Source organism: Coffea eugenioides, chromosome 2 (assembly GCF_003713205.1).
Source record: "Coffea eugenioides isolate CCC68of chromosome 2, Ceug_1.0, whole genome shotgun sequence".
NCBI classification, from domain to species: Eukaryota; Viridiplantae; Streptophyta; class Magnoliopsida; order Gentianales; family Rubiaceae; genus Coffea; species Coffea eugenioides.
In genome coordinates this window covers 75,280,194-75,304,531 of record NC_040036.1, presented here as the reverse complement: position 1 = coordinate 75,304,531, position 24,338 = coordinate 75,280,194, and the positions used below count along the sequence as shown (strand labels likewise).

General features: G+C 36.4%; 3 protein-coding genes across 3 annotated transcripts; 2 read left to right on the top strand and 1 right to left on the bottom strand.

The window, feature by feature from the left end:
- Window positions 1-1,563: 1,563 nt before the first annotated feature.
- LOC113761418 (Golgi apparatus membrane protein-like protein ECHIDNA) lies at window positions 1,564-6,616 on the bottom strand. Its single transcript, XM_027304394.1, has 6 exons — window positions 6,501-6,616; window positions 3,880-3,936; window positions 3,585-3,788; window positions 3,430-3,489; window positions 2,980-3,106; window positions 1,564-1,890 (listed from the first exon to the last, which is right to left on the bottom strand). The coding sequence occupies exons 1-6, from the start codon at window positions 6,513-6,515 to the stop codon at window positions 1,802-1,804; spliced, it is 552 nt and encodes a 183-aa protein (XP_027160195.1). The 5' UTR covers window positions 6,516-6,616; the 3' UTR covers window positions 1,564-1,801.
- Window positions 6,617-14,981: 8,365 nt separating this feature from the next.
- LOC113761853 (alkaline/neutral invertase A, mitochondrial-like) lies at window positions 14,982-19,609 on the top strand. Its single transcript, XM_027305009.1, has 6 exons — window positions 14,982-15,935; window positions 16,789-16,948; window positions 17,210-17,421; window positions 18,096-18,589; window positions 18,691-18,739; window positions 18,972-19,609. The coding sequence occupies exons 1-6, from the start codon at window positions 15,162-15,164 to the stop codon at window positions 19,296-19,298; spliced, it is 2,016 nt and encodes a 671-aa protein (XP_027160810.1). The 5' UTR covers window positions 14,982-15,161; the 3' UTR covers window positions 19,299-19,609.
- Window positions 19,610-20,227: 618 nt separating this feature from the next.
- Window positions 20,228-23,271, top strand: LOC113763323 (putative pentatricopeptide repeat-containing protein At1g56570). The gene is made up of 2 exons (XM_027307093.1): window positions 20,228-20,845; window positions 21,522-23,271. Exons 1-2 carry the CDS (start codon window positions 20,228-20,230, stop codon window positions 22,731-22,733), a joined length of 1,830 nt encoding a protein of 609 aa, XP_027162894.1. The 3' UTR covers window positions 22,734-23,271.
- Window positions 23,272-24,338: the final 1,067 nt, after the last annotated feature.

Genomic DNA, 24,338 nt, shown 5'->3' with positions numbered 1-24,338 from the left:
ACAAATAAAATTGATGATTACAAGGCTATTTGTACCGCTTGTTATTGGCTTAATAAAAAAATTGATAATGTTTCGGAAATGAAATTTGAAAATTTAGAGCTTATTTGTTTTGGATTGCGGTGCTTTTAGCTTTAGAAAAAGGGGTAATAAAAGCACTTTTTAAGTGTTTAGGGGACATATTGTTTTGTAATTTTAGGATTAGAACTTTTAGCTTCAAAAACACTTTTAGCATAGTTTGAAAATTAGTGTTTTTAGACTCTTTTTTTTTCAAGAGATTAAAAACAAACTTTGATAATATTATCATAAACTTTGAAATGAATAAAGAAATAGCGCATTTTTTGATAATATAATCATAAATTTTGAACTGAATAAAGCAATAAGTACATTTAAAAAATTCGAAATTACACATTATCTAATACAGTAAGTATTTATGCATAAGTGTGACCAAACAAGATGATTAAGCATTTAATTAATACTTTTATCAAAAACTCTACTAAGTGAAGTGTTATTCAACAAGTCACCATAATTCCAAACGATCACTTAGTGTGCAATTTAAAACCTTGTTTTGTATTGACACCAAAAATGCTTTGAAAGACCAAATTTGCGAGTTTTGTGTTATATTTCCACTAAAATTTTTCCTTGTAAATAAATATAATATTGCACTATTATTTGCGTTCACTTGACCTAATTACTAACATCTAGTGTAAACTTTGATTAGACGCTCTTTATTTTATTAGCTTAATCAGAAAGAGGCAAAGATTTTATTCAAAAATAAAAAAAACCTTTTTGAGGTATGAATTTTTTAAAGTTTGGAGGGAGTACTTTTAAGGCAATATTTTTTGAGAATAATATTCTATATACAAACAATGTATAAACTATCGTTATTGGATACATGACAACTTATCTAAATTTAAATTTGATATTCAAATTTTACGCACATGTCATATTTCCAACTGTAATTGTGTATACTTATCAATGTATATAAAATTTAACTATATTTTTTGGAAAGAGCTTATCAAAATTGTGAAATTTGCCATCGATCAAATCAAAATGCCATACTAATGACATTCAATTAAAAAAAAAAAAATTTCAAACTCCAGTCTTACCAAATAGGTTAATATTTCTTGTTTTTTGGTAATGTTTGTTAGCTAATAGCTATGATTTGTTTGTATTCGTCCATTTATATTCACCCCATTATTATGAGTTTCAAATGTAATCTTCTACTCTTGTACTTTTATTTTTAAAAAAGAAAGTTGAAAATGTTGAGACAACCCAACAAATTTGTTCAAAAGACCAAGACACACTTTCGGGGGCTCAATTGATATAATTATATATATCTTAAAGTACTAAACTATAATGAAAACATTTCAAAACTTCTAGCATTTTTGCATATCCCAGAGGATTAAATTCGAACTAAATGATCTGCTCATCCTCACTCGTCAGATCTGAAAAAATGCCTGAAGGACACGAGTCCAAAATTCCTAATCCATCCAATTGCATGTCTATCATATCCACATATGTTCGTTATGAGGAGAGTCAGAGGAAAGAAAGCTGGAACCAGCATAATGAAAGAACGAATCAATTGGATTTCAAAATGAAACTAGATTATCAAATCCTTTGGTATTCAACATCTACAAGGCCTTTCAAAAACAAAAAGCAATAGTAAGTTCTCTCATGTGCTCTCATATCTATGTAGAAGTGTGAAAGAAACAGATATCTAATACAGTAATGCACTATGATGCAACAAGACCAACTGTTAAGGCTTCTCAGGCATTGTATTCCTCTGTCAGTGACGAGCAAGTCAAACAACACTAAATGCCGACTGTATTGTAGATGTTACTCGAGAAGCCAGGGTCTGGGTGGCAAACGCTTCAAGCTGCTTCCTGGCATCTGAAAGATACAGGAAACACATTTGATGATCCCGCGAAAAAGGTAAACGCTTATCGACATATTTTCTGTGTGTGTGTATGTGCGTATGTTGGCATGCAGGTTTTAGCAGGGAACATGTAAAGGCATGTCAGTAGCTCAGTAGAATCTTTAAAAATTGACTTGGAAAAAATGGTGCAAAACACCAGAAAATTTTCTTAAACCCCAGAGCTACATGGCTACCAGTTACATAACCTAACCAATGGGGAGAAGAACACTTGAAATGCTCCAGCCAAAGTGTCTGGTTATTAAGATTACTAAGTTACAAAATCATGGATCTTATTATAAAAGCAATAGATTCACAATCCCATAAATGTAATGCTCATGCCAAAACATTTCAGAATGAATATAGAAATGCAGGCAGCAAACTATTCATTGGTTTAGAGACACAACTTCACGTACAGTCAGTCAAACGGTGTTTAGCAAAGACTGCCTGCCATCATCATTTGCCAAATTTCAGTTTAAGAAATTGATTCATGAACACTCGTCAATCTACCAGAGAATATTATGAAATCTTTGAGAAAACACCATTGACTCTGTCACATCAATTACATATTGGACAACATAAAATCTGTTCAGCAACGACAATGTCCTAATCTCAAGTAGAATTACAGACCTGTATACGTTGATGTCAACCGGGAAAGGACAGTAGTTTCTAAAATTCTAATATGTTCTAATCCATCAATTTCTCTTTGTTAGATGAACTTAAATTATAATTATCTTCAGATAGCATCGGTCTTCGAAATACAGATAATTGAACTTCTCCATAAGTAACTGAATCATATTAATTTACTTCAGGGCAGCACGACACACCACTAATGAAACAATTTTAATCAGTTTATGTTTTCTTGCTGAGGTAGCAACATGAATATTTGTGACAATTTCTCCAAGTAAAGTTCCTTTTCATTCCTATTTCTTTTCAGCTTGAGAATTAAAGACAAGCATACAGGGAGGTGTCAGGAGCATATTTTAAACAAGTACAGAAAATGCATACAGAGTAAACAACACATCTGATTTTCAGATAGAAAATCTTTTTCAAGGTACCAAAGTTACCTTTACGGCATCTAGTGAAGCCAACAATATTGGCAATGCTGAGAGTCAAGCAGACTCCAACGACAAGGAGATAATCAGCTTGAAACCTTATGAGGGAAAATATTCCAAGGAAGATCCAAGCAACCGCCTGCAGAAAAGAGAATGATCCTTCAGGTTTTTACACAGATTCAGCTATAAACTGCTTATGGGATCCAGTTTAAAGACTCTTGACCATTGAACTAACCTATACCTCAATCTGCCTCAAAGTCCACTGACATTCCACACATCATACTGATACGGTCTAAACTTTTTACTTTTGTAGCATGTTCCATGGTTTGTCAGTTGGTCTTACCTTTCTAATATTAAGCTAATACAAGGCATCTAGGTTTATTTGGGATACTTATAGAACTTTTCACTCCTGCAGAATGATTTATCAGAGAATGTTGCTGTCAAGGAAAAATATTTGCTTACAGTGAGATATAAGGTCCACCAGAACAGCCATGAATCCTTCTGGTTGATCCGAGCCATTGACTACAAGATATGAAAAATAAGCTGGCATGTTACACAAGCTTTGACGAATCAGTAGTCAAGAAAGTGCATAACGAGTACGTAGAAAACACACCCACCTCCTGGTCAAGGCATTCAAATCTCCAAACACTCTCACCCTCATCATTGATTTCATTCCACCACCTTAAACCTACTAGGATTCTCCCACTCACATTTTTGACCACCCAAAAATCAAGGGCACCAAGAAGTACGGTAATCACGAAAATGATGACAAAACTGTTGACAAATAAGGCTGAAAGTATGTAAAATGCCAAAGCTGCAGCCTGTCAAGTGAAAGCAACATAGAAAGGTTTATAGCTTTTCTTAAATAAGGAAACAAGATGAAGCATTATCAGATAAATAAACTCACTGTACCTTGAATAGAACATGGAAGAAGCAAATCCTTGGGTGAGCATAATTCTCCCCTGCAGGCTGATCACAGAAAATAATGAATTTCAAACAACATTTAACATCTTTTCTCAGCTTTTAGCTTTTCTTTCTTATTGTCCTTTCACTTGGGAAGAAAGTTTTTTTATTTTTTTTGGTTGGGGGGGGGGGGGGGAAGGAGGGAGGGGGAGAAGGGGAGATGATAGGTTGGTTTGGGAATAATCCCAACAATTGAGAAAATCATGCTTCTCACACTGCAATCTCCAAACTGCTTTTCGAGAACATGAGACCATATTAACTGCAGCAAAATCAGTATGACAATCTAAACTAGAAGCAAATGCTAGTAATACTCAGACTTTTGATCCGTTCATACATTGTTGCTCCAACCATCACAATTTGCCAGACATTGGTGAGAAGTAGGGATGGCAACGGGGCGGGGTTGGGGCGGGGACCCCTCCCCCGTCCCCCGCCCCGTTGCCTATTAGTTCCCCCCGTCCCCCGCCCCGTCCCCCGCCTCCCGCCCCCCCCCGCCTTGCCCCGCTTCCCCCGCGGGGCACCCGCGGGTTAATAAAATTTTATTATATAATTTTATTATAATTAAATTTTAATAAATAATCAAGTACTAAAATATCAACACATCACCAAATTATTATTCATTGTAATTTTACAATTGAAACTCATAAAAACAATCAAACAGAAGTTATTTGAATACAATCCAATATGATGAAATAAATATAACTAAAATAGTCAAATTTTCACTTTTAGTACAAATGCAATCACTAATTCATCATTGTGTTTGTGTTTTTTTTTGAGAAAAAAGTGTTATTCTATTAAGTGTAATTAGAAATTTAGTATAAATGTATTAGTAAATTTAGTATAACTAATTAATAAATTCTATTAGTAGACATGTATAATTATTCATATAATTGATAATATCAATTATATTACATAAACTAATATACATTATATAATACATCTAACTAATAATATCATTATCATAAGTTTATAACTAATTAACTTACATATAATATATAGTCATTTATATATATATATATATATATATTTTTTTTGCGGGTGGCGGGGCGGGGGATGGGGCGGGGGAGTATACCCCCGCCCCGTTTCTAAGCGGGGGGAAAAAATTCCCCCCCGCCCCCGCCCCAACCCCCGCCCCGTGAGCCCCCCGCGGGCGGGCACCCGCGGGCACCGCCCCCATTGCCATCCCTAGTGAGAAGTCTTCACTATAAAGCCCCATTAGACACATAAGCACCATCCATGACATGGGCACTAAACCTCCACCTCTTGTGCATGCAGACTCCATATGCATTGAACTTGACATACATTGCCAAGGAGCGTGTACTTTTTCTCTAATTAATTTGTCCAGGCAACTAATTCCAGTAAATGTTACAAGTAAATAAGGGGTAGATTTAAAGGTTGTACTCCATCACTCCCAAATGCAAAACATGGTATGTCAAGACAATGGCCAGTGTTCTCTCATTTAAATTAACCTCAATTTCATCTTCCTTTAGGTGACTTTTCCAGTAAGTGTTCCTCCTACCTTCTACCACAAATTGTACACCAATGAAAACACTTTGCCGTCCGTTCCTCCCACTCTCCAAAACTATTTTTCCCAGCATACTATCTAAATTGCCATGTATTCTAGAGTAAATCTGCAATTACTTAACAAAATCTAGAAACCATGCATTTCCAAGACAAAGGACAACCACATGAATCTCAAAGAATAACACACACAAACATAATATCACCAGTTAATCATTCACAAGAGCATACACTCTTCGAGAGGGGGGAGGGGGGAGACTCGGTTCTCTTGTTCAAAATTGAAATTAAGCCATAGAAAAAGCAAATGAATCTTGCTTTGAGCTAAGTAACAGGACCTACAATTGGGTTATGACTACATCAGAAAACTATACTTGCTTGCTAAGTGTCTGATAACCCATGCTAAGTGTCTGATAACCCAGATAGGCTCTATGTAAGAGATCGACATTAGCCATTAGCCAAGGATACTGAAAAATATGATTAACTACAATAACCTCGCCCAAAATGCAGTACCCAAATGTGTCATGCGTATACTGAGCAACGTGGATTTTGTAAAGAAACTCTACAAAAACCTGTCTGCATTTCATCATGAATAAGAAAAAATTCTGCAACAATTACTTTGACAAAAACGGATTTTTTCTATTTCACAATTCCTAAATTCCGTCCTACCACTTCGTCCCACCAATTGAGCCTCACTTCCCTCACTTAGGTCCAGGAACCGATAAACCCAGACTTTCGAATCGAGAAAAACAACCAAAAATTCTAATATGAAGCTAAGTCAGGTGTAATATCGGTATCAATTAGCTCAAAATTTTCAGTTCAGTTGGCAGATCTATGACAAAGAAGGCCAAAATATAAGTGATTAGCAGGAAAACAGATGACTATAGTTGTTACCATCAATCAATCATTAGGATTTCAAATAATAAATTGATGATGCTGCTCCAAATATAGCCAAACCCAGATCAGAATACATACATATGTTATTGAAATTTCATGAACAATATACAAAAAAGGATGATAAATGAGAAAGAGAAGGAAAAAATAATTAAACTTACGGGGCTTAGATCCATCTGGAGAATTTGACCTGAAAAGGGCTACTTCTTTTTCTATTTTCTCCCCCTTCTTGTCAAATTGGACGAGTATAGAGGGGTTCCATTCAAGCTGATGTCGCGAGCCTTCTGCGTGTTTTGTTGGTTGCGTTTCCTGACTTCTAAAATGTCAAAAAAAGTCCATACAAATATGAGGTATTTTGAAACGACCCCGATGTTGCTTTGCCCTTAAGATTTGAGCTTAAGATTTGAAATGCCAAGACCCCTTCTTATGTCTATTTAGGCACTCAATTAAATTTCATTTGTGGATCAATTAAGCCTTTTCAGTGGTTGGCAAAATAATTTTATTGACTACATTTTATTGTTATTTTCTTGAACTTGTAAGAGTTATTAGTTATTGGATCATTTTATTATCACTTTTTTTATTTATAATATATGTCACAGTAATATAAGGAAATGCTCCTCCGAGGTAAAAAGTATTGACAAAATAAATACATTATATTAATAATTAATATTTTATGACAAGTTAATAGTCACAAGAATGTAAGAGGTAGAGTGGCTTTGCCGTCATGATTCTTTAAGATTCAACATTTTTGTCGCTCTGATTCGTAAAATAATAATAACATCAATAATAACATTAGAACTTAGACAATCACACATGCGATAAATTTCATGTGAAGTACTCAACTGTTTGGAGTTCTCATATTTTGAAAAATAAGTTTTCAATATATAATGATCTAGTAATATACTTTCAAAAACACTTTCAAAACTAACTATTCATACACATTTCAAATACAACTAACAAAAAAATAAACAACAAATAATAAAAAATAACCTACCACCCACCTCTCTCTCTCTCTCTCTCCCTCCTTCTTCTTTCTCCCCTCCCTATCAGGCTATCACGACTTTTGCCCACAACTTTTCGGTTGCTTTGAGTTTGAGGTCACAACTTCTAGCCGTGACTAGATCTGGTTGCTATCGAGAGGTCGCGGGGAAAGTCGGGGGGGGGGGGAAGGGAAAGGGAAAAAAGAGGAGGAAAAAGGAAAAGGAGGAAGAGGAAGGAGGAATAAGGGGGAGAAAGAGAGGGGGAGGAGAGTGGAAGAGGAAAAACGAGGAAGGAGTGGGAGGAGAGAGGAGGAGGAAAGAAGAGGAGAGAAAGGGTGGTGACGGTGGTTGGTGATAGCGGTGGGTGATGGTGGTGATGATTTTTTTTTCATTTTTAGAAAATATCACAACAACATTTAAAATTGAAAAAACACCCCAATAAACAACTACAATTACAATTTTTTCATATATATATATATATTGTTATAGTATAGTTTTTGAAAAACACCCCAAAAAATATTAATCCAAACGAATGTCAATCAGCTAGTGTACCATTGGGAAAAAAAAAAAAGCTAGTGTACCAAGTTGTAGGTTATGGATTTTACTGTGCTTTTCTTCATTTGCCACTATAATAAGATATGCACATTTTCTTCATTTTTTAAATTTGGGAAAATAGTTCATGCATTTTAGAGAAAAAATTAATCTATTCTAGTTGTAACTAGGGTTGTAAACAAATCGAATCCTTAACGAACAGTTCGGACTCGATTCGTTAAGGGCTCGAATCAAATTTGATTTTCAATGAACTCAATCTCGAATTCAACAAAGAATTAAGATTCGTTTATAGTATCTAATCGAGTTCAAACTTGTAGATATTCAACTTGTTGAGGCTTAATTCGATTTGAATAATTTTTAATATTTTTTATTTAAAAAATTTATTAATGTTTTATATAGAGTTATGTATTTATTATTTTATTATATAGATATTATATATGTATTAGTGATAATTTGATATTAAAATTGAAGAATTAAATAAATTTTTGAACTCTCGAATCGAGTTCGAACCCATCAAATATTAAATTGAATTGTACTCGAGTTTAGATTTTAAACTCACATGGGATTCAAGTTCGAGTCCAAAATTTCAAATTGAGCTCTAAATGTGAGAATTTCGATTCCATTCGTTTGCCGACCTACTTGTGATAGAGTGACAATTGATGGGCATAAATAATATACCTCAAAAAGCGAAAAGAAAAACTCAGGCCAATGAGTAAAATGCCACTGCTTGGGCTTTCGCCTTTGAAGGGCCGACTTCTAGCATATATTGTGAGGCCCCCTTGACTTCATAAGTAGAGAAAGAATGGAAGTCAACAGAATGCCCCATTCCTCGAAATAGTTTGCCGCAAAAAGGCTGCACCATATTTAATTTAAAGAATTGCCACACAACAAATTTAAAGTGTTTGCTCAACATTATAAGGAGAGATTTTTTTACATGAATTCTTTGAGAACAAGAATCTTTATCAGCAGTTCAAATTAAACTGATTAAAGAAACAAAGGGTTTCATAACTGGGATTAGAATATAAACTTCCTTGTTTCAGTTATCTGCCTAAGAACAATAGGTCCAATGCGAATGAAATTTTATTCTGAGAATGAGTTTGCCAGAATTCTTTAATTTGGTGGCATCCTCCAATTTTATAAAGACTTATTTTATATATATGCTCCAGGCTTGTCTCAGGTCACAACCTTTGAGTCAAGAGTGCAAGAAGAAATTGGTATCCACAACGCAAAAATATTTGGTGATATCGTACTTCTAATCCAATTGCTTGCTCTTGGATCAATCTTCTTTCATGGAAACCCCCATCTCATGTTCTACAATCTATAAACATGGGGTGGGGCTTCTGCCATTCTCTAGACTCCATTCTACCATCAAATTTCGAATAATATGTGTCATTGGGGCACAGGCTTTCTTCGGAACATGATAATCCATGGCCAAGAAAGATGAAGGATGTGTCATTTACATCTCAGCATGAAAATTTCGGTTTTGTAAGAATAAATCCCAAGCCAGTCTTGATGAGTACCCTCTTAGGATTATGCTACAATTGGTATGGTCACGGTATTCAATTCCTTCGTCCCTAATGACCAACTTAGAGAAAAGGCTGCCCAACTCGCCAATAAACTATTTTTAGTTCACATGCATTTCCTACAAGGTTCGGGGTTTGGCCAATCTAAGGTTTCTGATCATGCTACGCTAAAGATACTTCCGAAAGAAGCACACATGAGAACTGCTAGTGGCCCCCGCAGGGGTAGCTTGACCGGCCATGTAGTCTTTCTTTAAAGTATTGACCAGTGTTCGACTCCAGTAATTACCGTGCTCGGAATGGATTGAAGCGCTTTCTCCCGAGTCGCAGGAGATTAGTCGGGCCGAAAGCCCGATACCCCCTGTGTCGTCAAAAAAAAGAGAGAGAACTACTAGTGATTTATTTTTGAATAAATACTACCGTAAACATATTATTTTCTAGGATATCCCTCATTTGTAGTCTTGATCAAAGGCGAGGTGTTAGTGGCAAATGCTTGTAATTCAAGGGCTCTTTTGTGTACGAGAACTCGTTCTTCAATTAAAGATTTTAACCTAGGGAAATTTTGTTCTTTTTTCGACTAAGGAACTCGTCGGGGGCAGAAACGCTACCGAAAATGCCTGTCCAACAGGCAAGCAAGTGGCGGAAAATTTGCGAGGAGCCGATGATGGAAAAAGTTCGTATAATGTTGAAAAACACGGAGATGTGCCGACTTATCGGTGGCGGCTTGGCAAGAATTGTCGACCATGGAAGATTCATCCGGGCATTCGATTTTAGGTTCTAGCGGTACTTTTAAGGGGCTTGTGGGTTGTACCGTCCCATGCCTTTACCAAGCATACTCTGCTGATTGCATTTGTGGATGGCAAGTAACCGTAGGCGTGAAGATTTGGTGGTCATTTTTTCGCTAAAGTCAAAGTGCAATCCATATTGTTACATAGTTAGGAAAACTTTAGGAATTCGTCCCGATTGTAGCTTGTGTTTTGAAAAATAGGAAGATTACCAATTTTCTTAACCTCTCCCCCTCCCCGGAGTTTTAGCCACATATCCACATTTGAGTGCCTTCGTTATTTTTGTATATGATCACTATAAAAACTGTTAAATGTGACGAGTAAAACTGTTAAATGAATTTTAAGTGTTATAAATGTTATAAAACTTTGACAAAAAAGAGTGTCATTATATACACGTTCACTAGGGTTTCCTTCTTTAGCTTTGCTCCTTTTACCATGTCTTGTGAAATATACAGACTTGTTAATTTAATTGAGTGAAAGTATGTTGCCCATAGTAGCTTATCTACTTAAACTTGATCACATCACACTCACAGTGTATATATAGAAACACCCCATTATCTATATGGAGGCCAAAATTTAGGGTTCTTTCTGAGATAGACGATGTATAATTTCAGCCAAAAAAATCGACTTTAATAAATGGCTAAACTAACATTAAAAAAAAAATAACATGTCAATTCGTTTGGACCATGGATGTCACCCCATATGTCTTCCGACAATTTTCTCTTTTACTCGATCAATAGCTCGTGCCAATTCCATTAAAATGAGGCCAAAAATCAAAAGTACACTTGTGGCTGTGGTCTTCTTAAACCAGTAAAATGCCGTTCATTTTGGGACCTGCCACGATGGTGCTGGATAAGAATCAAAGATGTGGATGATCAATACAAACTTTTTTCTTTTTTGTTTTTTCTTGGTGCACTTTTCCTTTCCAACGTGGCTGGCTTTGCCAGACAAAAAACGTGTAGATTTTAGATGCAGTGCGAATTGTTGAATTTGAAACCACCAAAAACGGATTAAATTCCTCTTTGAGCTGTAGATTGGAAGTTCAAATCTCACATGTAGACTGCAATGAAAAAATTTTAAAAAGAGGTATTACAACGCTTTTTTGATTTAATCGACTCTATATACTTATTAGTTCTTTATACAATTTCGTTAGATTCCACTCTCCATAAAATAATATAGATTAGATTATAAGCTATAGAATATGATAGATTAGTCTCTTATATAATTTCTTTAGTCTTCCCATCCTATAATATAGGATATATTAGGTTGTATGAATCTTATCGTCACGATGAAAAAATCGTTGAATTTGATTTTGTTTGTGTTATGACAAGTGGTGACAAATATGACAGCAAGAGAGAAAAATATAATAAAAACATTGGGAAAAAGTTCTCTATCGTCCTACGTGTTACAAAAGTGCTCTATCCACTATTTTCTTTTATTTTGTGAAGGACTCTATCCACTAATTTGCCAACCAACGTGGCTAGCGAAATTGAAAGCCTCGGGTAATTATCATCACAACCTTATCTCTTACGGCATTTATGCAAGGCGAGTTGATTGCCAAGCTGTAGAAAAGCAAGTTGGGTTTGGTTACATTTATATTTGACTATTTATATATATATATATATATGTATATTTGAAGCAACATTGAAATACATATTTTTTTTATGACTTGAAATACATGTTCTTAATACATCATGTTATCATAATCCAAAAAGAAATACTATATTAATAATGAGTAAATTTTATATATATTATCAGTATATATATTATCATGATTGGATGGATGACACGTAAGCAAATTTGTATATGTGACATATATTTAATAATGATAGTGTATACACTGATAATATATATAAGATTAATCAATTATTAATATGTAATTTGTGAAAAGTTGTATTAAAGGGCTCAAAGGGTAACTAATGAACTAATTTCTTAGGTCAACCATCCGGCTTTGGGGTTTAGACCTAACCTTTTGATTAATTTACTGGAATAGAGATGTAAATTCCGTTACTTAAGGTGAGTTCTTTATACAATGATACCAAAGCAACTTTATCTCTATTTGCAATTCGTTTCTCGTTAAAGAACCAGGAAAGTCGTAACCCCCTCCTTTTTCTTTATTGATAAGAGGAAAAAATCTGGGTAGCTCTTAAACTATTGCCGTTGTCAACTTTTGACCCCTCATCTAAAATTTGTTTCCGATTGATCCTTAAATAATTAAAAATGCATACTTTGAGGACTTCCGATGACTTTAAGCACAAATCTAACCGGAATTAAAGGAGAACTGAAGATGAAAAGAAACCATCCAAAACTACAGCAGCCATCAGCAGCAGCAGCACGAGTGCAAGTCCAGGAAAGTAGCTATTCAGGTGGGGGTGGAAGTTCAACGGGAAGTGGCAGCTATTACAGCACCATGGCGAGTTGCAGCTCTGCAGGAGGAGGAAGCCAAAGCAAAGGGAAGATGTGGGTTGATGAGTCTGACTGGCAAGATGATGAGCACACTATCAAACTTATCACTACACAAACCCCATCCTTATGCACATTGCGCGTGAACAGCAAACCATCCGTCTTGAGGCGGTTATGCCGCACCAGCCACAGGGTAAAGGAGGCACGTGTTGGTCCTTTGAATCTCCAAAATGCTTTCCAACCTTTGTCCACAGCAAACCCCGCTCCTTGCAGAAGCTGAGAGTAGACTGAGTTAATGGAAAACTCCCCTTTAGACGAGTGCTTCCACAGAAGTTTGTCTTGAGTTTCGCTGTGGCCTAAGGCCAAAATGCCGCTAGGCTTCGACAGGATTGCGTCTGGCAAATATTGCCGTAGCACCCCCAGTCCCAGTCATTGGTCTGAAGCCAGTAGTCGTGAATGCTTTTCCCCAGTTCCGCTTGATCCAAAGGACGGACCACACAGGAAGCCAAAGGAGCATCTTCGAGCCATTTATCCTTCCAAAAGGAAGCTGTCTTCCATCCCTGATTCTTCTGCAATTTCCGATGAATTTAAGCACAAATCTGCAAAACATGAACAGACAAAAATGCCCTTTGATTTCGGTCAGATTTGTGCTCAAAGTCATCGGAAGTCCTCAAAGTATGCATTTTTAATTGTTTAAGGATCAATCGGAAACAAATTTTAGATGACGGGCCAAAAGTTGACAATGATAATAGTTTAAGGGCTCCCCAGATTTTTTCCTCTATTGATGATTACACGTAACCTTCCTCTGATCCACTAGACTCGTCAGTCGTCACAACGTCGTCACAATGGTAAGCACAACTGCACAATGACAAGGTGGGGACATGCAAAAGTTGGGGGGGGACTAACCTGTGTTTTTTTCCTAAAAAATAAAAATCAGATTTCATTGATAGATTTCTCGAAATCGATTTGATTACATCACTGCTATAATGACAAATTAAACATGTTTTTATAGATTTATAGATAAATTTCAAAATTGATAAATCGTTACAGTTCCTTCCATACATGTTGCAATCGTCACATTTACTAATAAACCGCTTTAACCTCGATGATTATAATGACATTTGTCGAAATAGATCCAAAATCTAACAAAATTTTAGATCTGACAATGACAATCAGATCTAAAATAAATTCAGATCTAACAACAAAATTTAAAAAAATCATAAAAATCTCCATAGGAACCTCTGGAAGAGTAGAAAATTCTCACTAGGAATCTTTTGGAGAAATACAAAACTCTAACTTAAAAAATTTAAAAGAGACTTTATTATAAAAACAAAATAAAATGAAATTTATAAAGGGAGGTCTTTGAAAAGAGGAGAAGAAGTAGGGAGGCCTTGAGAAAAGAAGAGAAGAAGTGCAGGGCAGACTAACTAATGGTAAGAGCAATTCTTGCATTATGATTTTTTCTTACTCTTAACACTTGATCTACTCACAATTAATTTGTTGCAAAATATTTCTCATTTGAGACCAATTTTTTTGCAATATTTGTCCAAAGACTTGTCAACTGTCAAACATCATCCTTGCAAAAAACGTGTATAGTAAAAAATAACAAATAAAAATATTTTCAGGACGACTTTTAGCTAAAGGAATGACTCAACATATTCCAAATGTATGACAAGGACGCTGGAATAGTGATGAAGATCACTTTTTCCCAAGTTGTATGCCATGTTTTGGCTTGATCCGTTTGGATTGCTTATTTTTAGGCGTTTTTATAGAAAAATTACTATAATGATTTGATTTATATGAGATAAAAAGATGATTAAAAAATATGTTCACGAAAAAAGTAAGTTTTTTTTTTTTTTTTTTTTTTTGCAAAAAATCACAATATAACCAACCCTGAAAATTGCTACTAATGGAGAATGCCCGAATCCTTGAAATCTACTAGCTTTTTGGGGCTGATCTTTCCCCAACCTAAAACTTCACACATAATGGTGCACTCAACATTGATATAGAAGAGCAAAAGGTGGAGGCTTCAAAAAAGAAATTCCAATGCTCAATAGCCACAAGCCCTCTACCTATGCCAACAAAAGTGCTCCCACTCAAAGAAAAATAAAAATAAAAATCCAAAATAAATGAAAGATCTCAAATAATTAGTATACTATTTTTATTTTATAAAAAAGAGAAGGTAAAAGCTATTTTCCAAAAGCCAAAAAGATGAAATCAAAATTTCCCAAAAAAAAAGGAAAGAAAATAGAATACAATTAAAAAGCTTTTTTTTTAAAAAAAAAAAAAAATTAATTTGGCGTGATTCAAAATTTTGGATGCTTGAAAATGGCAAACTTTTGTGCCAAGACAAAGACCAGAATCCGCCACGGCAGCCAAGCGTCTTTCAGCCTGAAATAAAACTATAAAAACCGCCCCTGTCAACGAACTCAATCTCCCATTCCCCAAGAACATTTTCCACATAATTCATCGTACCATACCTCAATCTTCCCAGGAAGTTTCTGTAATTCGATCTCGAATCTTTGCACAAACAACTTTTATGCTCATATTTGTTCCTGATCAACCATTCCCTTTGCAGACCAATGAAATCGATCAACTTTATGACGATGAAACCCTGTTGTAGAGTTCTAATCTCAAGAAAGATTTCACCTTTTCTGGGCATTCCTTTGCCCAATTCTCACCAATTCTTTGCCCCAAATTCATCAGCTTTTCAATTCAACCAGAGTCTCCATACAGCCCCTAAAACTCGAATCGCGAATCTTCAGAGCATTTTGAAAGAGAACCAGCAACCATTTTTTGCCCCAAGTTCCACCCGGGGTCAATCAAGGATATTCTCAAGTTCTTGCCTTTGTGGCAAATTATCGCACAGGGGGCTATATGTGATTGCCAGGGTTGCATCTGTTAGGAATTATTCAACTTCAGTTGAAACCCGCGTTAATGATAAGAATTTCGAGAGGATTTATGTTCAAGGTGGGCTAAATGTGAAGCCTTTGGTGGTGGAAAAGATTGATTTGGATGAAAATATTGTTAGCAATGAGGAGCCTAATGTCAAGGTTGGCGAGGATAGTTTAGATGATAAGAGTTCTGATGGTTTGAGTTCTGTTGAGGCGGTGAAAAATGTAGGCAGAGAGCAGTCTGAGGTGGACAAAGAGGCTTGGAGGTTGTTAGAGAATGCAGTGGTATCGTATTGTGGCAGCCCTGTTGGGACTCTGGCTGCCAATGATCCAAATGACAAGTTGCCACTCAATTATGATCAGGTGTTTATAAGGGATTTTGTTCCATCTGCCCTTGCATTTTTACTCAAGGGAGATTCGGAAATTGTCAGGAATTTTCTCCTCCATACTCTGCAATTGCAGGTGATTGTTTATTGCTTTTGACGTTGTTGGTTTGTTATAATTGTTCAATCTTAATTGAATGTGTGCTTATTTTGTTGCCTATGTAATTTGGTTCTTTTTTTATTGAGAAAAGGGATGTTCCTTGAAGTATTGCTTTGTTTGGTTTCTTTCTAGAACGCAATTCTTCTTTTGCATATGTTGGGGATTAAATATCGAATGAAATTTATGTCTTAATGTACATAAAATAGCAAACAAACCAGAATTATACCAGTGTAAGAACAAATATGTTCATTTTAGATGATCATTGATTTTAAGCTTTTTAATTGTCTTAGAGTGCATGACCATTAGCAATTAGAATGAGTTACCTGCTTTTGTATATTGTACTTGTTGTACAATTGTCTGTAAGTGCTTGAATTATTCTCGATGCTAGAGACCGAGCTGCAACATACATGTTTTGTTTTCTTTCTTTTTGTAACTTACTGTTTCAATGTGACTAGTGGTGTAAAGTACAGTGACTATGAGATAATTAGATGGGCAATGTGAAGCGAGACTAAGATAGTTGGCATTGATCAGGGACTCACAAAAATTTTGGTGGTTTTTCATAGTTTTCAAAATTTCTTTGTACTTGTTTTGCTAAACATGTGTATGGGAATCCTTTTTTCTGGATATCTTGTTGGTAGATTTTTTCTCATTACATAATGGATGTTGGTGTTGCCGCTGCACAAAATGTTATTGCTGCTTTTGATATGACAAATATAATTTATTGGCTAGAAAAACATACATGTTCTTGATGGGGCATGTATGGAGGACTATTTCTGCTAGATGTGCTATTTCTTCTTGTTCAATTTCCCTTACATTGCCTTGTTTACTCCAGAGTTGGGAGAAAACAGTCGACTGTTATAGTCCAGGGCAGGGGTTGATGCCAGCAAGTTTTAAAGTAAGAACTGTCCCTCTTGATGAGAACAAGTCTGAAGAAGTTTTAGACCCAGATTTTGGGGAGTCAGCTATTGGCCGTGTTGCTCCTGTTGACTCTGGTTAGTGTGTTTTCAGTGGTAATTGCTGCAACTAATTTACCTTGTGTCATCTCTGAATTGAAATATGGCCTTCTACACTATCTTTCTTGAGTCAGTGTATTTTTTCATCTCATTTAAAAGAATTTAGTTTTTAAGGGTTCCTCCTTTCTTGTGAGTGGAGGGGGTGGCACTTTGGCTAGAGACTTTGGAATTTCTTGGTGTTTTGAGTTATAGTATCAAATTGATACTGAAATGTTTTTGTGCTTTCGGATTTCTTGATAGGATTGTGGTGGATTATTTTACTGAGGGCTTATGGAAAGATCACTGGTGACTATGCATTACAGGAAAGAGTGGACGTTCAGACAGGCATAAAACTGATTCTGAACTTGTGTTTGTCTGATGGGTTTGATATGTTTCCATCATTGCTAGTCACTGATGGCTCCTGTATGATTGATCGAAGGATGGGTATTCATGGCCATCCATTGGAAATTCAGGTAAGTTCATGTTCCCAATGCCTCTCGTATCTATTCTACCTATACCATAAGCATCTCATTTAGAAGGGTTGAGGACACTGCAGTGCTTTTTCCATTTGGAAGAACTATTAATGAACATGAGTTCTTTGCCTCTCCTGTGTACTAGTAAATATTCCGTGTTGGGAACTGGTTAATTTATTGTATAGATGGTCAGGTTACGAGTTAAATGTTTTGATTAATTGTTGATAATAGCATTTGGATTTGTTTGGAAAAACAAGAGCCTCTGCAGAAACTTTTTGACTTCTATTTACCACTAAAGTGTCTACTATTACTGCGATCTCTCAAACAATCTGCATGCTCTTTTGCTTTCATTGAGTAGTTGATAAAGTGGAATCGTACTGCTGTTGCATCCTACGATTACCATTATAGACTCTGTCTATGCCCTTCTGTTCACCAAAAAGGGAAAAAAGTAATAATGATGTTTGTGACGTGGTATATTATCTGTTTAAGTTTTCAAATTTTTACTTCTCTGGCTGTTTGGAATAGAAATATTTACTTCAAATTATCTACAAAGTGATTTGTATGATATTTTCTGCCTGTATTTTAACACTCATTACGAGTACTTTTATTGAGTTTTTGTCATATTTAACTACTTCCAGAGCTGATGGAATTGATAACTATTTCTTATGCTTCAGGCCTTGTTTTACTCTGCTCTTCGTTGCTCTCGTGAGATGCTTCGGGTAGATGACGGATCAAAGAATCTAATAAGGGCCATTAATAATAGACTCAGTGCATTATCATTTCATATCAGAGAATATTATTGGGTTGATATGAAGAAGATAAACGAAATTTACAGATACAAGACTGAGGAATACTCTACAGAAGCCACAAATAAGTTTAATATCTATCCTGAACAAATACCTCATTGGTTAATGGATTGGATTCCTGAGAAAGGTGGTTATCTTATTGGTAATCTACAGCCAGCTCATATGGACTTCAGATTCTTTACTCTTGGAAATCTCTGGTCCATTGTTTCGTCTTTGGGTACTCCGAAACAGAATGAGGCTATTTTGAATTTGATTGAAGCGAAGTGGGATGACCTTGTGGGTCTCATGCCTCTAAAGATATGTTACCCTGCTCTGGAGTCTGAAGAGTGGCGTATAATCACTGGTAGTGACCCAAAGAATACGTGAGTTTTCTTCCATCTCTTGTACTATCAGTTTTTAGCTATACCTAGGGTTCTATATTGAGGTGATTAGATTTTGACTTTGATGATATTGATGTTTGCAGACCTTGGTCTTATCACAATGGTGGATCATGGCCTACGCTTCTGTGGCAGGTAGTTATTTTATTAAGCTGTAGTAATACAGTTTCTGTTTTGGGGCAAATTACAAATTGCATGTGATCCGTATCACTGGTAGTTGAAGATCAACTTATTGGAGGAGGATGACCTTTTTTTATTCTTTATTTTCGTTTGAGAACAGATTCAAGAAGTAAATATGTTGAAAAAAAGAAATTACATATTTTAGGGAATATGCTAAAATATTTTTCTCCGTTTTTTGTTCTTTTAGTTCACACTGGCGTGCATGAAGATGGGGAGGATGGATCTGGCCAAGAAGGCAGTTGATTTAGCAGAAACAAGGCTTCCGGCAGATCGCTGGCCTGAATACTACGATACTAGGTATGGGAAATTTGTTGGAAAGCAAGCCCGACTGTACCAGACCTGGACAATAGCTGGATACTTAACATCTAAAATGCTTTTGGAAAATCCTGAGATGGCTTCTCTGTTATTCTGGGAAGAAGACTACGACCTTCTTGAAATTTGTGTTTGCGCTCTTAGCAAATCCGGGCGTAAGAAGTGCTCCCGAGGCGCTGCCAAGTCCCAGATTCTTGTGTAATGAGATTAGCTGAAGGTGAAACAGCTTTTGCCTGTACAGTTACTAGATTGTAGGTTATAGCAAGCAATGGGCACTTTTAAGCTCAAAGATTTAACAGTTAACACAACTAGATTCGCTCTAAGATCATTGTAAAATTGTAATAATTCATTTGTAGTCCGATTAATAGTTATAGTTGATCGGCTTAGGAAGTACAAAACTACAAATAGGTGGCTTTGTTGAGAGCCACCTTTGACTGTCCATATGAATATTATGTAGCAAGAATGTCATGTTTGTAATGATATCTCTGCTGTGGGCGGAGAGATTTACTTGTAGTTTTCCCTCGTTTTTTCCCTTTCTGCCTAAACTTTTCAGTATTACAATCACTTGGGATGTAGTAGATTATGCTTGTAAATTTATTGCTGCTGCAATTTGATGTGTTGCAGATTTGCAGTTGTAATATTAGTGCTGTAACTAATGCCTTTGCTTTTCGTTTTCTGAGATTCAGCTATTGCTGTTTACGGATAAAACATAAAAGGAATTGTGATGGGAATTACCATATGGCACCAATATATTAAGAGTTCTCGTCAATGATTCTCTCGTCTAGTGTCATCTGCTAGCGTTATATAGTAGACCTCCAATTCTATTGTGCCCTATGGGCGTAAGCTCCAACTCTAGGGAGACCTGTTATTAGGACTTGGGAGACCAGCGAAAGCAAAATCTTGCTCAGTTTTGATATCCCAATGTGCCATCCGAATGAGGGCGGTGGTAGATAGGGAAAGGTGGAAATAGAATGAAATTTTTGTCCTTGGCGGCGTTTCCTTTGTTTGAACAGAATATTTATTGCGAACTGCTGCATTTCTTAGTCCTGTTCCAGAAGAAGTTGGCGAAGAAGTCCAACTTCTTCTACACCATATGATAGTGTAAAAGTAACGTACAATAATGCATTACGGATGAGTGCAAGAAAACGGGTGTCCACCATTTTCAACCATCAAATCCCTCAGACAATCAGGAACTCGCTTCATTGGCTACAAACCGAAGCAACCCATTTGAGCCCGCCATTTTTACCGAAACCCCCTTCATATCTGGCTACCAACATCATCAAATCGTACTTTGAAAATGGCCAAATACAAGAAGCACAGATATTGTTCGATGAAATGCCGAGGAAAGATGTAGTTGCATGGACGGCCATGATTTCCGGTTATAATTCCTGTAGCTTTCACAAGCGTGCATGGAGTTTGTTTTGTGCCATGATGAGGGACTGTAGAGGCGTGGTACCTAATGAGTATACGTTTTCTAGCACGCTGAAGGCTTGTAAAGGCATGAAATCGCAGTTTTGTGGCTCTTTGGTTCATGGTTTGGCCATCAAATATGCCATGCCTGGATGCATTTACGTGGATAATGTACTTCTGGACTTGTATGCAACTTGTTGTGGGAATATGGATGCGGCAAGCGTGTTGTTTGGGGAAATTGGCACAAAGAATGCTGTGTCATGGACAACATTGATTGCTGGATACACTCATCAGGATGATGGTTATGGTGCACTTCAAGTTTTTAGGCAAATGCTACTGGTATGCACTCTCTACATCCCAATTTTGTATGGTCTCTTTCTTCATAAGAAAGAATTTCAGACTAAAATGGGAAGGAGGGGGTGTACACTTGTCATCACTGAATGTAACAAAAATCTAAATAAGACGGCTAGAATCTTAGTGGGTGGTCTATAAAACGATCAGTATACATGAAGTGAGAATGTTGTCAAGGATGTGTTCCCTATATTTGACTCAATAGAGTGGACAAATAAGAAATCAGAAGATGATCAAGTTATACAAATTAAGTGGGCAAATAAGAAATCAGAAGATGATCAAACTGTGCGTATCATTTTATATCAAAGTATCGTATTTTCTCTGAATCTTTTGCTATCCACGAACAGCAACATAAACATGCTATTACAATAACGGAATGTGATAGATGATCATGAGCCTACTCTTCTAGATTATATGCCTCAAGCTCTGGAAAGAAGTTGAATTAGTTTTTTTTGTTTTATTTGTTTGTTTGCTCGGTGTTGGTGGTTGTTGTTGTTGTTATTATTATTATTTATTTTTTGGGGGATTCCGCCTAACAGATGCAGTTGAGGGATAAGTTGTAGTGTAAGTCATGATCTGCAAATGATGTTTAAATCTTTTTTTTGTCAGTTGTTACGCAGCAAGTCTAAGTTGTCACCTTCTTTTGTGTCTTTTTGGTGGACAGGCAGGAGAGGAGCTGAATCCGTATTGCATTTCAATTGCAGCTAGGGCTTGTACCTCAATCGGCTCATATATGCACAGCAAGCAAATCCATGCAATAGTGGTCAAGAATGGGTTCGAATCCAATACACCTGTAATGAATGCCATCATGGACATGTACTGTAGATGTGGTAGTTTAGGCGAGGCAGATGTCTGTTTCCATGTAATGACTCAGAAAGATTTGATAACATGGAATACTTTAATTGCTGGATATGAGAAGTCTTATCCTAACAAGTCACTCAAAATATACTCCCGAATGGAATTAGAAGGTATTAGTCCCAACTGCTTCACATTTACCAGCATTTTGGCTGCTGTAGCTAATTTGGCAGTCTTGAGCTTTGGAGAACAGGTTCATGGATTAATTGTTAAAAGAGGCCTTGAAGGAAACTTAGAACTGGATAATGCTCTGATAGATATGTATGCAAAGTGTGGCAACATCATGGATTCTCGTAAAACTTTTGATCGGATGCCTTCTAAAAATCTTGTTTCTTGGACCTCTATGATGATAGGATACGGCAGCCATGGTTATGGAAAGGAAGCTGTTGATTTGTTTGATGAGATGGTGAAGTCTGGGATTATGCCTGATCGGATTGTTTTTATGGCAGTTGTGGGTGCTTGTAGCCATGCTGGTCTAGTAGAAGAAGGTTTAAGGTACTTTACATCAATGGTTCATGACTACAATATCAAGCCAGAGCAGGAGATTTATGGTTGTGTGGTAGATTTGCTAGGACGTGCAGGGAGGGTTGAGGAGGCTTATGAGCTAATCAAAAGTATGCCTTTTCTGCCTGATGAAACTGTTTGGGCTGTATTTCTTGGAGCTTGTAAAATGCATAAACGTCCAGAATTGGGAAAATTAGCAGTAAGTAGAGTGTTGGAACTGCGGCCAGGTATTGCAGGGACTTACATCACGTTATCAAACCTCTGTGCTGCTGATGGAAACTGGAGAGAGTTTGCAGCAGCTAGGAAATTAATGAGAAGACTGGGGAACAAGAAAGAGACAGGGAGAAGCTGGGTTGAACTGCAGAATGAAATTTATTGTTTTGTTGCTGGAGATAAGGTGGGTTCTCATATGGAATGGGTTTACAGGGTTCTAGAAAAGCTGCTACAGCATATGAAGGATGCTGGATACTTTCCTGAATTAGATTATTTTCTACATGATTTAGAAGATGGGACGTGATGGTTGCAATTTGGAAAAGCCATGGAGGATCGTGATGTAACTGTGACAAAAATCCTTTGATGAGGCATGAAATAGTAAGAGCATAGCTAAGAGAAAGCCTTAATGTTCAAGGGAAATAACTTATCAGCAGGAATCAGTTGTGATCTGACGAGCATTACAGGCAAACAGCATTTTCCCTACTCCTCAAGATATTCGAATGAAAAGAAGAATGGCCAACAGATGGAACCGTCAGTTTTCTACCGTTTGACAGACGAGAGTTGCTAAAAGCTTTACAAAAGAAGCTCCATCTTCACGGGAGATTAAATATATCAGCAGGATTCTGGAAGTTCTCACAAGGATTAATTGAAAAGGGAGATGTTTCCTACCACTCCCTGCGAAATTCTAAGAAACACAACATAATCTTAGATGGATCGATCATTGTTCTACCCCAGATGCCCGTTTGTATCATCTTCACATAACAAATTGACAATAATCACTTTTAATTATTCATCTGTACACTGGTTTATATTTCGAGATAAAAGCTTGTATTGTTCTTGGATTTCTCTCTTTTGGATAACTGTTTCTAGTTTGAGAGCACAGCGGCTTGCATAAGTGCTTATCAGAAAAGAAAAAGCTCAAATTTCTGATTCAATAAATTTACTTTTAACAGGGAATGAAACTTTGTGTATGCATAGATTTAACAGGGAATGAGACTTTCTGACCATTCAACATAATATTTCCAAATTGGAAATTGAAATGGATTCCATACTTATTGTCAATATGTTATCAAATACTGATACTGAAACTCATGAATTCTCTCCTATTCTAACTTATTGCAGAATACGCGTGGGACAATTCCTTCAGGTCTCATTGAGGCATTACTATAGAGAAGCCAGCCGCTGCACAAACGCTTTGGCTAAGCTGGGTGGAAGTCTACTGGAATCTTTTATTTTGTATCATTTATGCCCTGACTTTATACCCCTACTTTTGGATGATTTGAGGGGTGTTGCTTTTTCTAGGAAGACAGTAATTAATCCTCGTTAAACTGCTTTATTTTTTTTTTCTTAATTAAAATGCTGTTGTTTACCAAAATAAGAGGAAAAACCAAACGTCCAAATTGAGCAAAACAGCCTGCGAGACTTGCAATTGCTAGTCTGGGATTTTATATTGCCCTCTGATCATTCTCGAATTTCTGTTGGTGAGTGGGAGGGGCTAAAACCATATAGGACACTTCAAACATTCATTCCTACAACATTAGCTATTAACGAAGAGATTGAGCTAGCTGATGCAATTTGAAAAAGAACAAGCATGCCAATTCTGTCACTTTTCTTGCTAGAGGATTTGCAAATGATTCAATGCCTGTGCTTCGCTGAATGCTGCATCTGCAGGAATTTTCTGGTTATGATAATGCTGTGTAGCCTGTAGGGATAGTTTCCTACGTTTGGATTTGAAACAAGTGTCAGGATGAATGCAGTCTGTTACAGAATTCAAGAGCGTTCATCTTTCAAACCAGCCTAGATAGCCATAAGCCATGATAATCAGATACAACTACAATAAGATTTGGTAAAATATGGATGTTTTTTAATATCAAAGAATCAATATTATCAACTGTTTTGGTCTATAATC